Consider the following 16,693-nt stretch of genomic DNA (forward strand, 5'->3'; position numbering starts at 1 on the left):
AGGTTTTATATAGCAATTTTTATTCATAGATCTTAACTAGGGTTTCAGAACGGTGAAGTATCATCGTTCATACAATACAGATAGAAAACTGTGGCCTGAAAAGGTGAAAGTTGCGATTCATCTTACCTCTTTTCAGGTGTCTAAAAGTGAGATACCTAAATCTGAGTTAATTGGCGCAGGTTCATTCTGGATTCACTGAAGAGAGAGAGAAGGGAAACTTCTGGGCATCATTTATCCCATCCATCTTAGGATGGGGTAGATCACAGTTTGGAAGCACCTCTCTCCCTCCACTGTCCATAGGCAAAGCCTAGATGACTAACTTAGACTATACGACTAATATTTAGGTGCTAAAACTAGGCAAAGGGAATCCTGCCTGAAATAACATTGTAAGGACAGTGTTATAGAAGCCCTATTTAAAATTTCTTCTGTCACTAAGTTCAAGGCTCCTAAGACAACCAGTTTCTGGGTAAAAGCACCAGATACAGTTTACTCAGAGAGCTAAATTGTTTACACAGGGATTTTCTACTTCCCAAACTGATTTTGTGTCCGTAGTGCAGAATATATATAGCAACTGGAAAATGCTGTGTATGCCACGGAGAAAAGTTTTCTTGACCTCCAGTATCTCCTGAGTCTTGAAACTTCTTGCAAGCTGTGATACTACCATCTGGAATCTTAGCAGGCAAGGGGCAAAACCCTCCTCACTGAAATGCCTGCTCAGAGAAGACAGAGTTCAGTCTGCATTGAATCGGCAGGGCTGATCCAGTCTTATTTTAAATTGCTTAGTTATAACCCCTGTGTGCCAAGACCTGAGGGTACTGACTGCAGTCCAGACATTTTCTAGCTCCTATATCATGCTAAAACTCACTTTCCAGAAAGACCCTGGATTACTCTAGTCAAAGATCTTTGCAAGCATGCAGTAAACAAGTGACAGTCACGGAGAAACGGGCACACAGCAATACGTGCTGAATGCTGGACTCAGCTGTACCCTGGCAATAATTTAGGCAGCAGTATAACTGTATAAACTGTACTAGATCTGGAAACAACAAACTTATTTATCTGGAGCCAGGGTTATAAAAGTGGTTATAAAAGATATTTGATTGACGCTGATTACAGTTGGGGTTAGATGAATAAACAAACACACATTAATTACATGTGTACATCAGATGCATGCAACTGTAAGTTGCCAGGAGGAACTGAAGTTCAGACCTAGAGTAATGATGCCAGGCACGGGAATAACTCTGGATGCCTTATAACATTTTGTGTTTTTAACTATAAAATATGTCTCCTTTTATCCCGATTCCAAGTGACCTACAACACAACGAGTTTTCTGCCAGATGGCTCAGTTTCCTTTGTACTAATTCTTCTTCTTCATTCTTCCTTACATCACATTTTGCATCAGACCTCTTCTAAGACCTCTGCCTTCCTGGTACAGCAACCAGCAGCAATGACATTTTGACATGGGGTGAGAAACTGGATGTTTCAAATTACAGGCCTTGTCCAGGGATTGCCTGTGCATTTTTATTCAAGTATCACTGGAAAAATACAGAAGTGCCCACAATGCAGAAGTAAAGACAACACCAAACACCTCATACCTCGCTCACTGCTGACTGTATAGAGGGATATTGGTGCATGACCACTCTGGGAGCTGGGCTTGGACTTGGTCTGAGAACATTTCAATCCTTTGTGAATGTCAGACGAAATGCACAAGGAAGAAGCTTGGAAAATCAACAGAACATGAAATCTGTAGGGTATGAGCATCAGTCACTCTCACTTTATTCAACATCTGGCAGAAAAATTGCCTATATGTTCCCTTTCCCCCAAATGTTTCTCCAAAAGAACAGTGAAACATGTCCATTTTTTAAAGAAATGCCCCTGTAACCATAACTACAAGTATGTCAATAGAAAAATACATAATAAATGGCTCGACTTTTTTGTGAGACAGTTCATTAGAAACTTCATTTGTCTACATGGATTGCACTTATTCAGCTATATTCTAATAAAATGCACATTGCTTCCAATAAAGGGAATGCATTTACTATTGATGTGCTATAAACTACTATACAGAGAGGTGTTATTATATCCCTGTGTAATAACAAGCCAATTATAATGATCAGCAAAACCTTTACAATAAAGTCAATGCATGAGGAGTGATTATCATAATGCATTCTAACTGCTCAGTGCCATAAATGCTTTGCAATTAATTGTGGAGCATATCTATATATGCATTATTAATGCTGTATAAAAACCCATTGACAAGCAACCTTTACATTAAAAAAAGATACTAGGATTGTAATGTGTCCCTGAGTTCACCTAGGAGCCTGAGTTGTTTACAAAGGCGGAATTTTTTATAGGATTACATTTTTTATTTTCTCCACTCTCTTCCTCCCACCACCTCTCATATTCTTGAAAAACCTCCAAATAACACTGTAGCATGAGGGCCCTCGATCATCCACTGTTTGATTTTTGGTCCTATACACATCATCTTGGGCACAGCTACAGGCTTTCACTGGTGTCCTAACCTATGACACTGACAGCCTGACATGGAAAAATGCCAAAGGCACTTGCCGCAAGTAATGAGCAAACAAAACATATCATAACCTAAGCAGGCAGTGCAGGAAGGGTGAGAAGGAAAAGGGAATCGAAGTTACATAATTGATCAAAAGTCGTGTGGTAGCAGAGAACAGAACTGGCATCAAAACCTCAAGGCAATGAGCTTCCCAGCCTCTCCCCAGGCTCTGCTCGAGACTCTCTTTCTTGTCAGTAAGACTATTAGGTTACTGATGTTTTATGAAAAATGTGCAATATGTTGTGTATTTTTTCCCCTTTTTTCCCTTAATACTTGATTTTAAAAGGTTGTCCTTAGGACATGTGCTAGAACACAGTGTCCTGTGGATCTTTTCCAGTTCCTGTTGACAGGCATACTTCCATCGATTTCAATCATGATTGAAAGGGCAGACATGAAGAAAAGTTTGATGTCCCTTGTATTCTTTCAGCTGGTGAGTATGGAATGGAGCACATCAGGCTTCAACAATCATTGAATATAGAACACTACACATGAGGGTCTGCTGCAGCCTTTTTTCTCCCCTAGAATAAAGTTTTACCAGACAGTGGAGGGCACAAATGGGGTCATCCAGGGCCACCTTGAATTAACTGATCTATTTGCATGCTGCTACTTTCTGCGGCTTGAAAATACAGTCTTGTGAGGACAACAGTGTTAGCTGTCAGTAGGGTCACGCAATTGTGAATTTCCTCAATAAATCAGATTTTCATTTTCCATTGACTGTAATCAGCCCCACAACAAGCCACAGCTAGAAAGAGAAGATTTTCATGTGTACTAAAATGTTCTTTCTAGATGAGTTTTATCTTACCGCCAAAGGAGAAACACTATAGATTTTCACAGATATTCAGACCTGGGATTAAATCCAAGGGACAGGTTTCCTTTGAGCCTAGTGGTTTTGAGCACTGCTGTAGAAGGTTCTATCACACACAATGGGGTCTAAAGCTTGGCTCTGCTTTTTGAAGACTGTGGCTTCACCTGAACTGAGAGAAAGCAATGATGTCCAAATCTGGGTGACGTTCTTGATTCTGCCCTGGACTCCATGTGTCCCTGTTCACATGGGGACAAACCCAGGACATACAGGAGAAAAGGGGCCAGGGTGATGCTCAAGACTGTGCAGTATCTGAGGTAGCCTTTGTGATCTTAGGCCCAGCTCCCTTCCCTTGACTAGATAGAGAGGTGAATGTGTTTCGAGGCACTGACATCTCTCCCTCCCAGTACTATAGCATCTCCAATGGCCATTCCTCAGGAGCCCGCCCTATCAATGACACCAAGGTTTTCTGCTGGTTCTGACACTTCCCCAGCCTCTGAGGCAAGAAACCTGCCTCCCAGTTTGTATCAAGATCTTCTGGTTAGATTCATCATATTACTTTTTTTCCTTTGACTCATGAGCTCATCTCCTCTCCCACTGGATTTTTTAACAGAATATTAGACTATTTTTAAACAATTATTCCTTCTCTTTACCCTTCACACAAAGATACTGCAACTCTGCACCAGGGTGTTGTTTAATATCGGATATGTAATTAACAGAGAAAAGAGATTCAGGTTTGGGTGTGGAGGCATTATTATTTTTTTTTTAATTCCTTGTGCCAGAAAAGTCAGAACCCATTGATTAATCATGTCTGAGGAAAAATTTCAGGAAAAGATGTATAACACTTAGAAGGAGGTTTTGGCATGGAGATAGAAATCTTTCAAACTGTAAGGGCATATAAAAAGGAGGAGAAATGTTGTTTAAACTGTTATGGGCATTAAGGAAAAGAAAGGAGAGTTTGAGGCCTTGGGTGTGGTAAATGATTTGTCCAGAGGTCACCTCATAAAACATGAAGACAGAAGTTGTTACTGTCCAACTAGTAGTCTTAGCCTTGCAAGTGCAATGCTCACAACAAAGGTGACCCAAGCTACAAAAGATTGGGGTGAATCATACTGGGCTCATAGCAATGTTGAAGGAGTTAATGGGTATGCATTCATGGAGAAGTAAGCTTGGATCTTTTACCCTGCTGTGAGAAGGGAGAACATTATCTGTCTTCCTGAGGTGTTTGCCAGGGCCACCTGCCTGCTCCTGCTGGATGGGTGTGGGAACCATAAAAGAAAAAGAGATGAACAGTTGAAAAAGCTGTGGCAGGCCACATAAAGGTAGGTTGTGTGGATTACCATCTGGAAACAGGACATTCCTTCAGCCTGCTTTCCAGCTTCTGGGATAGGAAGTCTTTTAAAGAAGCCCACCAAAGGTACCAGATAGGGAACTGCTGGTAAAGAAGCTTCCAAGGAGATTGACGTGCCAGGCAACAGATGTGGTTCAGAGACAAGGGAGAGATGAGAATTACAAAGGGACAGCTCTGGTGCATGCATCGTCCCAGACTTCAGGACTTCTTGCACACAGCCATAGCCTAATCTCCAGCAGTGCAGGAAAGAAGATGCTGACCTCTGCCAAAATTGCCATCTCTTCATCCTTAACTCTCTACTTCAGACCTTTCCAGTCTGAAGGTCTGAGCAAGCAAATGTAATCTTTGCAAAGCACTTCCAAGGAAGAAGGAAATTGCTCCGTGTTTCATAGTTGTACCAGTGTAAAGGCAAACTAAGGTGAAAACAACCAGTCTTGCTTGATTGCAGCACCTAAACAGGCCTGGATCTGGCTGGTACCTGGATGGGAAGCTTTCTGAGAGGTTTTGGCCATCTGCAAAAGCCACAGAATTCTGATCAGTTAAATGGAAAACAGCTAAATGCCAAATAGTTACTGGGACTTTGGGCTGTTTGTCACAGATAAACCCTGCCAACAGAGAGTTGGAAATGGCCTGAATGAAATAAGAAATAGATTCAGACTTTTGTCCCAAAGGAAAATAGGGCTTAGAAATTGTGGAGAGGCCATTCTGGCCCCATCATCATTGCTAAGTTGATGGAAGGGAAAAAAAGAAACAGATCATAGTGCGTGAACAAGGCACCACTGCTTTTCTGTTTACTGTAAATGAATGCTTGGACATTTTTCTCTGAAGCTGGAGTAAACCATAACCAGGCAGATAAATTCAGAGCCTGCACATCGAGTAACAAGTAGAGAAATGATGCAAGTCAGTTGCAATATGAAGTGCAAACCTTCCAGCTGCTGCTATCACCTCCCCCAAACAGCAGACAAAAAAAACACACACTGCACATGCTTTCCCAAAACATACCCCCCAAAAAACTGGCTTGCAAGCACAAACACAGACAAAAGCTTTAGTAGATTTGTGAAGTCTTGCATGCAGAAAATGCTACAATGTGATGAACTGCACACCCCTGTAAATCTCTCAACACCCTTTTTGTAGGACACTGCACCCTTTCAACTGAACCACTTTGGACTTCACCTTTTTATTTTCTTTTGCCCAGGAACCTTCTCTATCTCTTCCATAAAATGCAGGATGACCCCAAAAACACCACAAAGTGTTTCTTGGTAGAGACGTTAACACTGGGCCTGGGTAGCACACTCTGGGCATCTTTGCATGCCTTTCTTTACGGACCTTCCTCTGTCCTTTGAGAGGAATGTGGGAGCAATGGAGCATCTAAGCATCACTAACGGAGTACAACTAGAGCAGCAGGAGAATCTTTTCCTTTTAAAAAATGTTACTCCCTGTACAACCTAGTGGGACCTTGGGGCTGTGTTTATCATAGGTTAACCCTGCCAGCTGCAGTGTGAGTTGTCTAGTAGGAGCTAGAGATATTGTGGATAAAATAAGAAACAGCTCCAAACTTTTGCCCCAAACCACAAAACAGACTTGAAATCTTTCCGTAAGTTTCCAAAACTTTAAGTCACTGATATCTAAAGACTATTTCTAGAGCTGAATATGAAACAAGAAACCAAAAAACCCCATCAACAACAACATGAAAATAATATAAAACTCTATCAGTTTAATTGAGATTTGTCATGTTCAGAATTTAATGTGGAGTTATAGCTTACATCCCTAAAACCATACTGGACTACCTAATCTATGGTGTAGTAGTTTCTTTATAGTCAACCTAAATTTTGGACAACACAAAAGCCAATGAGAGTTTTTAAAACACCCTTAATAGAGCTAGAGTTACACTCCAATTTTTCAGAATGAAATACAGAATTGTTGCCTTTTTATCACATTCTATCAATTCTATTACTGCTGAAGTCTCTATGAAATGTCAAAGAACTCTTTACCAACCAGGTATTTGAAGCTTCATGAAGCATTTTGCAGAAGGAATATCCCTGTACAACTTTTTATATATACGTGCACAAGCAGGCAAGAATGCAAAATGCAAAATTTTCCCATTGATTTAGACTGTTTCCCTAGAGAATGTACTGAGGATACATTCATTTCTAGTTCCTGTGAAATATGGGAAATGTAAATAATGCCAGTTTTTATTGAAAAGGATTGCAGGATTTGTCTTGCTCTTTGTTCAATATGGGGATTAACGAACAAAATAATAAACCCCAGAAAAACTAATAAGGGGCACTCAGCATTTCCATTTTGTTGGGTTGGGTGTAATTTGTGCCAAGCAACATTTTGAATTCGTCCCCAAACCTAGATAGTCTAATTGTCCAAATTCTCACTCACATGCACTAGATGCTAACACATCTGCTTTTGGTTCAATTGGGAATCAAGACAGGAAGGATTAAATACCAACAAAATCCAGACTCCAGAACAAGAGAAAAAAATGCTGAGCAGGATCTGGTTGCAGGGTAGAGTAAATTCTGAACTCCCACCAGCTTTGGGTTGAGGGATAACTTGCTGGAAAAGTCAAAGATTCATGTTTTAGCAAAGGGCAGGTATTTGCCCCTATATAAAACAGAATCTCACTTCCTCAAGGATACTGCTCACTATTTCCAGTAAAAGCCTTCTTGCAAACTACAGTTTCAAAGAACACTGCATTTTTTCTTTCATACATTGACCTGGCACCAAAATTCCCCATAAGCCAGAAGAGAGGTGTATTCAGAGTGTGGGCTTTGAGCAGACTGAAGACCTGTACTGTGTGTGCAGAAGAGCTGCTTCATCTTCCAAGCCCCTCTGTTCTCTCACGTCCCATACTGATACACAGACACAGTATAATAAGCTACAACTTAGGTTCCTTTGCTGTTGAAGTTGACCTTTATCTTGCAGCCCTAATGAAGCCTTTTGATGTGCTCCTAAGATACATGGCCCCCTTTTTAGCATTCTGTTTGCTGTACCTACTTTAACCAGTGGACTTGCAAAGAACCTAAGTTTTCAAACAATGCCTCCCTTGGGTGACAATTGTTCTTCTCTCCCATATTTGCCCTTGAGTCATGCTGTCCTGAAACATCACCAGCCCAGAAGCAGCTTGTGGGGAATTAGGACAACGTGCCTTTCATGCCAATGATGAGTGCACCCACTTGGCTCCTGCATCATGATCACCACTGATAGGAGCAATATGGGAGCAGAGTGGATGATAAAAGATGAAGTTTGTGTGCGTCGGGGTTATAATTAGCTAAAATACAATGGGGAAGGAACCACTGGTGTGGTGGATAATGTGAAATCAAACTGCCACCAGAGCCTTTTGCAGTTCAAACTGCACCGCCTGAAAGCAGCTGCTCTTAGCAAAAGAGTTTGAAAAGGCTTCCCAGAAAGCCAGGCATGCATTCTCTATTAGTGATTCACATTAAAAAACAACAAAAAAAAAAAACCAACAAAAAAAAACCAACCCGAACCCAGTGATTGGGAGCTACATACCCTGTAGGCGCACTAAGCAAATTGGCCAGCCTAATTATTATTTTTTTGTACATCTAATTAAATAGACAAAAGGCTCTCCCTTCACTCTCGCTGTCGGCACGAGTTCCACTGGAATGTGCATAATGTCCCCTCATTTGTCCAGGCAGCTGAGCCTTTGCCTTTTCCCCTAGGAAATCGGCACTGACAACTGCCCATGGCTTACCCACTCCTGCTCAGACACAGAGCCAGATTGTGAGGCAAGGAGGGAAAAAGGGTAAACTGACCTGGTTCTGTTAAAAACCACCAGATGATGCTGTACAATGTGACATGCCTTTGTGGCAGGTTAGAAACGTATCGTGGCCCTTGATAGCAGAAACTTGCCATCCTGGAGCCCATCAGATATTCTGCCCAGTGCTGGCCAAATTCCCTCAAATTTACTTCACAGGGACTCTGAAAGTGCAATATTTATCCCTGAGCTTTCTGGCATTTTTCCAGCACTCAGCTCTTCTCCTGCTCTGCAATTACGTGGCACCGCAGCCCTTCCTCACAGAGCCTCTGCTGACCTGCTGGTTTCACCACTCTGTAACACCAGCCCTTTAACTACAAGCTACGTACAAAGTCCTCCAATGACTTGAGTCATTGGAGAGTTTCAGCCTCACACTGATGCACTCAAAGCCTCTGGAATTCAAAGCTTTCAACTGAGAAAAGAACACAATTTCAGCACCTTTTGTCTGCGACACATTTTACTACTTTTAAGCAGTTGTTGATGGTTTCCACTAATGCCAGCCTGAAGATAGTTGTTGCATAAAGGAAGAAGAGTTTACGTATGTGGTGGGAATTAAAGAATTTTCACACATCTAAGAGCCACATCATTACTAAATGACAAAATATACTCCCACACTCATATGATACATAAGCACTAGTGTTTCTGCTGCATGTATCAGCAAAAGCTGCTCTATTTTTTCCTGAAGAGATAGGTGGAGAGCGGAAGGAAGCACCGTGTCATTATATATGCATGTATATATAAATGTACAGACACAAGAAAAGAAAAAAAGAAAAAAAGCGCAATGATAATTTATCCAGCATAACAGACTATCTCACACTTTCCCCATGGGCTTTGTGTTTGCTTTGACAAACCATATCAGTTGTGGTAAAAAACCTTCTACAGGAAACACCTTAACACTGTTGATCTACCAAACAGTCACTCGGCAAAGCCTTCCAAATCTACTGTGCAGTATGGAAAAGCAAAAGACCAGCTCCTGATTTTGGCTACACCTGTACTAATCCCGAATAACTCCCTGTGACTGAGAGAAGTCTTTTGTTTCCACAACAGGTTTATCCAGATAAGCTGATACAGGTGCAGAAAACTGCTACCTTAGAATTTCCTTTTTCCAAAAGCAGAATTCCTTCAGGCCAAGCGAAAACAACATGGTCAGATAAACCATAATATATCTGCCTCATCCTAGTCAAATTAAACACCTCTGCAGCTCAGCCCAACACAGGTCTGGAAAACCTACATTGCCATCACTGCTGTTAAACTTTGTTAAGTCAGTGCCTGATGCTTCACTTCTTAACAAGGCAGTTATTTGTTTCCCAGGCAATTTCTGGCACCTGCCTGCCTTTTAAAATCAAATAATAATTGAATATGAGGAAAGCGAGACGAAGTAAAGGAGATTTAATAAAGAGAATCTTTGCTGCAGAGGGAATTTCTTTGGCAGTGATTACGTTACTAATTGATCAGCACATTGCCTGAGAGAAGCCAGAGACAACAATTATACTTAGCAGTGTGGTTGAAAGCAATGCAGTCAACTACCTCCTCGGCTCTCGCTGTCCGCTGGTTTCACCTGGATTGGTCTGTTCATCTGTTAGAAAGAGCGGAGAGAGACACATAATTAATGGTGGAATTAAACATTCATGCAGAGTCTTGCTTTGTTTTTTAACCATGCAACATAGTTAGCACCAGAATTTACTTCATGAGGGTGGAAAAAAACCAATTAGTAAGCAAATAAGTCACCACTGAATACAGGCTGCTTCTTAGTCTGAGGTAAATCAGTGTCACCCCATTCACCTGACAGAGGCTCTGCTGAATCACATTGGGAGAGCGGTCTGACTCATTTCACGCAGGCAATGAAATATTAAACACAGCTTTTTAACTTTCTAATAGTTTTCTCTGGAAACACTACTCTGTCAGAGCAGGAATGCTTTGTTAGAACATTGGGATCAGTGAAACTTTAATTGCAAAGATTTCTTGAGATTGGCACGATGAAAAGAAAATGGAAAAGTGAATTCCACCTTCACTGTTCACTGTTAGCTCAGTAAGATAGTCACCCATAACATAGCATGCTCCATCTCATCCTTGGGGAATGGGATTTGGATCTGATTTGTCCACATGCTGCAGGAGTGTTGGCCATCGAGTCTTTTTTTTTTTTTTTTTTTTTTTTTTGGGGGGGGGAGAGAGTAGGATATGAGTCAAAACATCTTGCTGTTTCTTTTTCAAACATCATTTTCCTTTCTCACATCAGAACGTGAGAAACTATAAAAGCTTTGCCATTGTGCTGTGAATAGGATTTCTGCTCTCCAATTTATCCCTCTCTCCCTCAACGAAAGCACTGGGTAGCATCATTACCCCCAGAGCTGCTCGCTCCCAGGAGAGAGGGCAAAAGATGCCCACAATCATCTTCAGTGGTAGTGCCTAACATTTTGTAAGTGTCCGATGAACAGGGGTGAGGAATGTCCTCCCTGTTAATAGCTGCAGAAACAGATCAGATCAGAACCAGTTGAGATTTTCATCTGAAAGCCCTTCCCTGCCTCTTCCTCCATGTCACTTAAAGCAATTCATATACTATGCAGATGGACTATTCAATGTAACTTTCTGTGTGTGACCACCCCTGCACCCCTGAGTGGAATGAAAGTATCCCTTAGATTTGGCAACCAAAAAAAAAAAAAAAAAAAAAAAAAAAAAAGCAAGTGCAAACAGTCATCACAAGGAGCAGGAAGTCAGAAGGCAATGGGAATCTTCCAACACATTGCTTCCATTGCTTCCCAATAAAGTCAGACCACAATTTGGCTGATGAGTGTCACAGGTGTCTTCAGGTGATACTATCCCTCCCTTATTTGTGGATAATCAGAGTCGGGCAGCAAGGCTGTTAGTTTTCTCTTTTCTTTTTTTCCTAATTTCCCTTTTTTTTTTTTGGAAGTAGTTCATAATAATTTAGATTTATTCTAATTGCTCTGCACACATATTTAGTAATAAAAAGTTATCAAGCTGGCTGACAAGTAGGTTAAGATGATGGAGAGCCTAGCAGATCCTGCTGCACTGTTGTCTCTAGAGGAAAATGTACTTAGCCATAAACTCACTACAGTTAGACTCACACTCGGGAAGAAAAGGATCAATGGCTACAGATGCTACTGAGCAATTTCTTCTCTCCTGAATACCTGTATCATCTGTAACTCCAGACAGTTAAAGTGCTAAAACCAACAAAGAATCTGATACTAGATAAACCTTGTATCAGTCCTTGCTTCTGCAACTGTAAAGACCTGTTGGTCATACACATATCACAAGATACTGGCAAGGCTGGAGGTGATGTGTTAGCAGCAGCAGGATGGACATCCTGCCATAGGTCTCCTGTAACCACATGTGAGCAGGTGGCTGTTACAGACAATTACAGATCTGACAACACACAGGTGAGGAGGCTAACTTATGCCATGTTACTCCAGATGTTTAAAAAGTGTAATTTTAAGCCACTCTTAAGCTTGGTGTCTGAAATTAAAAGGATGACTGATCTTCTGCCGTGCCTGTTCCTCTCCACTAATCATAGAAGTAATCTATGCAGTCAGAGCTGGGTGATATGAACCCCGTCTTGGTTCTCACTTGCAGGATAATGAGCCCAGACTACACAGTTACTGTTCTTTAACTTTCCCCAGCTGTTCAGCCCCTGCGACTGATTTGTGTTTACATCAGGTTGGTGCTGACACCATCCATGTACGCAAGTCAGATGTGAAACCTGTTAACTTTTGACAGCTGCACTCATGCTATAAATTATGGTTTCCTAATGTGGAGGCAATGGCTGATCTAACTCCAGTCATCAGAGGAGAGTGGTCAGGGGTCCCTGGTGCTCAATCCAAGACAGACAGAACCTGCATCCCAAGCAGTCAGTAAGAGAAACAGTCACAGCAGCCAGGAATTTATGGGAGGTGTGCTGCGCAGAGCCCTGGGAGGCAATGTCTGGAGCCCAAAATGGACACAGCCTTGCAACAAAGAACACTCCATAAATCCTCCAATGTAGGTACTGATACGAACCCTGCTAAAAGCCATGAAAATCCCCACTGAACTTGAGTGAACTTTGGATCCAGCCTTTAGGAAAACAAGACAGAGCTTTCCCTACTTGTTGAGTTGGGTGTGGCCGGTTATCAAAAGGCAGAAGAGATCACCATATCCCTATTAGCTAAAATGAGAGGAGACTATTGCTTGTTTGCAGTTGGTTTGTGGGTTTTGTTTTGTGGTTGGGGTTTTTTGGGGGTTTTTTTTTGTTTGTTTCTTCTTAGGTTTTTTTAGATTTTTTTAGATTGAGGCATGAGGAAAAAAAGACAATCCCCAAGAAAGGGAAAAAAGAGGGAGGGAACGATCATCCAACAGAGGAAGAAAAAAACTGGGGAAATTAATAAGTAAAAGGCTAGTGTAATTTAATGTATACTATGATTTATACACTTGACAACTTCTTTATAGACCAAAGAGAAAGTGCTGCCTGCACAGAGCCCATAATACAAATTGAGATCATCTTGACATGAAAGACACCAATTATAGGGGGAAACACTGAGAGGAAATAATTAAGTTTCCTTTCTCTGTCTATGAAACTTTTTTTTTTTTTTTTTTTTAATACAGACACCATGGGAGCAAGAGCTAGCACAGCAAGCAGAAAAGGGTTATGTGGGGAAATAAAAGGGCAGACAGACATACCTTCCCCAGTCTGGGGAAGTGCCTTCTTGTGGAAAAGGGAACTGAGAGGTTAAATCTCTGCTTGTTTTTCAACCGGGTATTGTCATGGGTTTAATGCAAAGAAACCAAAATTTATACTTCAGATGGTAGTCTTCTGAGTAGTATTTGGGGAATACTGATATGGACAGTTTTAGTATTTGTTCTGTCTTGGTGGACCCTGAGAGTGTGATAGGAGAAAGATTTACCAGTCAGCAGATCTAATCAATACCACAGGTATCCACATGGGAACATAGGAACTACAGAAATGGCTGTGAGGTTTTATTGATCCCTATCACTAGAATTATTCAAAAGAGATTTGTGTACATGGGGAAAGACCAAGGTAGGCTGATGAGCATTTGAACTGACAGCTGGACTGGATGAACTCTGTTAGGCTTTCCTCTAGGATGCTCTACACTTTTGTCCATCACAATGGTCCTTCTTTCCTCTGCCCATGGTGTGCTCTGTGCTCTCCTTTGAAATATGGTCTTGGTTCCTTATTCTGTGTTATCCCTGTTGGGTTGCTACAGTAAAAGAAGTTTACTGTTTTACCATTAGTTAACCCAGAAATACTTTATGTCCCTTTAGCCTACCTCCTATACTTTAAGACCTGACTAAATTTTTTTCTTTATAGAAACTGTGAAGATTCATGACATTATGGTACCAGAATGCCTAATAGTGATAAAACCATTAAAAAATCAGGACAATGTTTATCCATTTTGGCCACAAATTTACTTGAAAGTGCCTCATTCAAGAACAATCCATAACAGAGGTGTGCTGAGGACCACTGAGACACAAAGGGGTTTAGGCAAGAGCCAAAAATTTGAGTTTCTGGTTACATATGACAGACCCAGTTCTCAAAGGGCTGGCAAGGGGATGGCAAATCAGAGCTTTACCAACAACTGTGCTCCCAGTGAGGCGTCAGGCGAAGCCTGTGCCTCAGATTCCATCTGTATTGAGAACAATGGGCACTGGATACCATTACAACTGTGAATCGGCCCCGTTTCAGGAACCCCGTTTGGGTTGATGGAGGAGTTAGAACTTCAGATGCATCATGGTTCTTATTTTTCTTTGATTCTTTGCACATTTATCTCTGCCAAAACCCATCTTTACTATCCTTGGAAAAGATAATTGTACCTGTTACACTTCATACCCTTCATTTTGGCTTTTCCTTTCTTTTGCCTAAAACAAACTCATCCAAATAATGCCAGATGTCACCCTCTCGCACCAACTTGCCATTTGCCCCACCCCAATCCTCCCTGGAAGTAGAAACATGACATCATTTTTCATGTCCAATTACAGCCACCGTGGTGCCACTGTTAAAAGACAGCGCAGGTTCTCCTGTCAAAAAGGGTTTGAGTTACAAGAAGCGATGAATTACAGCAAGCCCTTTTTCAATTCTCCACAGAAATGAAATGTCAGAGCTTGCTGCTGTATTTTTCTCAGCAACATCAGCTACAGGCCACTGCAGGAATTAGACAGGGGACAGACGCTTTTCTGCATCATGATTTTTCTTTTCCTAAGGTTGTCGTTTTCTCCCCCACCAACCTTTTTCTGCTCCCTCTGGCTTTGATATTAATTTAAAGCAGGTAGAAGAATCACCAGGGAAAGAAGAGCATGAAGCAGAGACAGCTGATTTCTCATTGTCTCCATCTTTCTCCCTCTCACTGTTCCTACTACACTTTACTTTCTTGTGTCACTTGCTTTTCATTACTCATTAATATACCTGGTGTTTCTAGCCAGGACTAAGGCTCTACCAGGCTTGAAATGAACAAACACAGAGATGAAAAGAAGAAAGCAGGGAGGATGGTGAGCAAGGGAATGGCTTCAAATGTGATCTGAAACAGGAAGGAAAAGTGAGAAGAGGAGAAGACTACTGAAGATCACTGAAACGCCACTAACGGTTAGGAAAATTGTGTCCAAGGTAGAAAAGAGCTGTGTTGGATGTAATATGCTGGTTGTCCTTAAGGAAGAAGTCACTTCAGGAGACAAAAGTGATTCTAGAGCTGTATGATCTGTAAGACCATGGAAGACGACCACAGTGATCACCTAGCTAATAAGAGCCTTTCCACCCTTCCTTAAGGGGCTTAAGAAATTTGAATACTCCCTGAGAACAGATTGGGCAGTTTGATTAAAGCTTTGTATCAAAAACTATGAGGAAAGGTATTCTATTGTAGATGTTTTCTGAAGTTCCCAAAGAGTCAGTCTGGTACAGTGTAAAAAGTAGAGGTGTTAACCTCTGACAGAGCCTGTTTCCAGCTTTACACCGGCCTTCTGGATGAACTTGGACATATCATTACATCTGCCTCTTTCTTAGCTTTCTTTTCTATACAATGAAGATAAAGATACCCTAATGTAGCATGAAGGTGGCTGATAAAAAAAAAAAAAAATATATCTTAATGCTGGTGTTAAACAAAGAAAGAAACCAACAAATGTCCAGTCATTTCTAAGCCTGAATTATGTGGACAGATAAAATGGCAAATAAGAAACTCTTTCTTGCTCATTGATGTGTCGTGTTTGGTATTGTTCAGGCATCAGCCCTCTAAATCAATGATGAAACACTGCTGTGACCTAATCACAAAGGATAAGACTCTTATGTGAGCTAGCAGGTCTTAGCAAATGCTTATTGGGCACTACTGCATCTCTTCAGATGCTGGTTAGCCTCATGGAAGAAAATCCCATACCAGAACAACTTGCTTCCTAAAGATGTCAAACAGTTCTTGGTGATCTCATGACATAGCCTAGATGTTAACTGGAGACATGAATAGTTTACTAACTGCCCTGAAATTTCCAGAAAAAAAGGGTTGCTCCTTTTTTTTTCTTCAGTGGAAAAGGTTTTTCTTGTTCAAAATCTCCCTCAAAGCACTAACTGGAATTTCATTTTACCAGTTCTTCCAGCTTTTTGGGAATCTGCCATGTACACAATAGTAATTCTTCTGAAGTCAACACAGCTATTTATGTAAGTAAAGGTACTGGCAGGAATGTGTTTGTAGGAGTGGGTCATAACTTTTAAAGCATTGAGCAAAATCTGTTGTGATTGAAGGCCCTAAGGAAATGCAAAGTATATTAGTGTCAAAGTTTGGAAAGGCCAAGAAAATCACCTACAATTGATTTGTGTGTGTGTAATTGCAAAGTTCAAGTAAATCACTCTGTACCATAATTGAATTACAGTGATCTAAACTAGATAGCCGTAAAAGTGAATCCAAAGCAAGCTCCTCTCTCTGAAGAAAAAAAATAAAGTCAGGGCCCAGTTCCTTACCTCCAACGAATTTCTGTGAATGTTACAGAATCGGGAAAGCTGCTTCAACATAGGTTAGCTACACAACCAGCTTTCTGTATTTGTATATTGAAGCTGTAAGGTATGGAGCAAAACCCTGCCCCCATGGCAATAAAGGTAAATGCTGTGGTTGCATGAATCGCCGTGTGATTACATCTTAAGCATACTTTTGTGTGGACACTGCAAATTGTTACAAAGTTGGATTAATGAAAGAGCAAGGAGAGGAA

General features: G+C 41.1%; 1 protein-coding gene across 9 annotated transcripts in view; it reads right to left on the reverse strand.

Annotated features, from left to right (window-relative positions):
- CELF4 (CUGBP Elav-like family member 4) overlaps positions 1-16,693 on the reverse strand; it is a 723,065-nt gene that overhangs the window by 301,696 nt on the left and 404,676 nt on the right. For all 9 annotated transcript variants that reach the window (XM_056325512.1, XM_056325515.1, XM_056325511.1 and 6 more), the window contains exon 3: positions 10,031-10,079. In XM_056325512.1, the coding sequence (XP_056181487.1) occupies positions 10,031-10,079 (49 nt within the window). The remainder of the gene's footprint in view (positions 1-10,030; positions 10,080-16,693) is intronic.

The sequence above is a fragment of the Falco biarmicus genome, chromosome Z (assembly GCF_023638135.1).
Source record: "Falco biarmicus isolate bFalBia1 chromosome Z, bFalBia1.pri, whole genome shotgun sequence".
Lineage (NCBI taxonomy): Eukaryota > Metazoa > Chordata > Aves > Falconiformes > Falconidae > Falco > Falco biarmicus.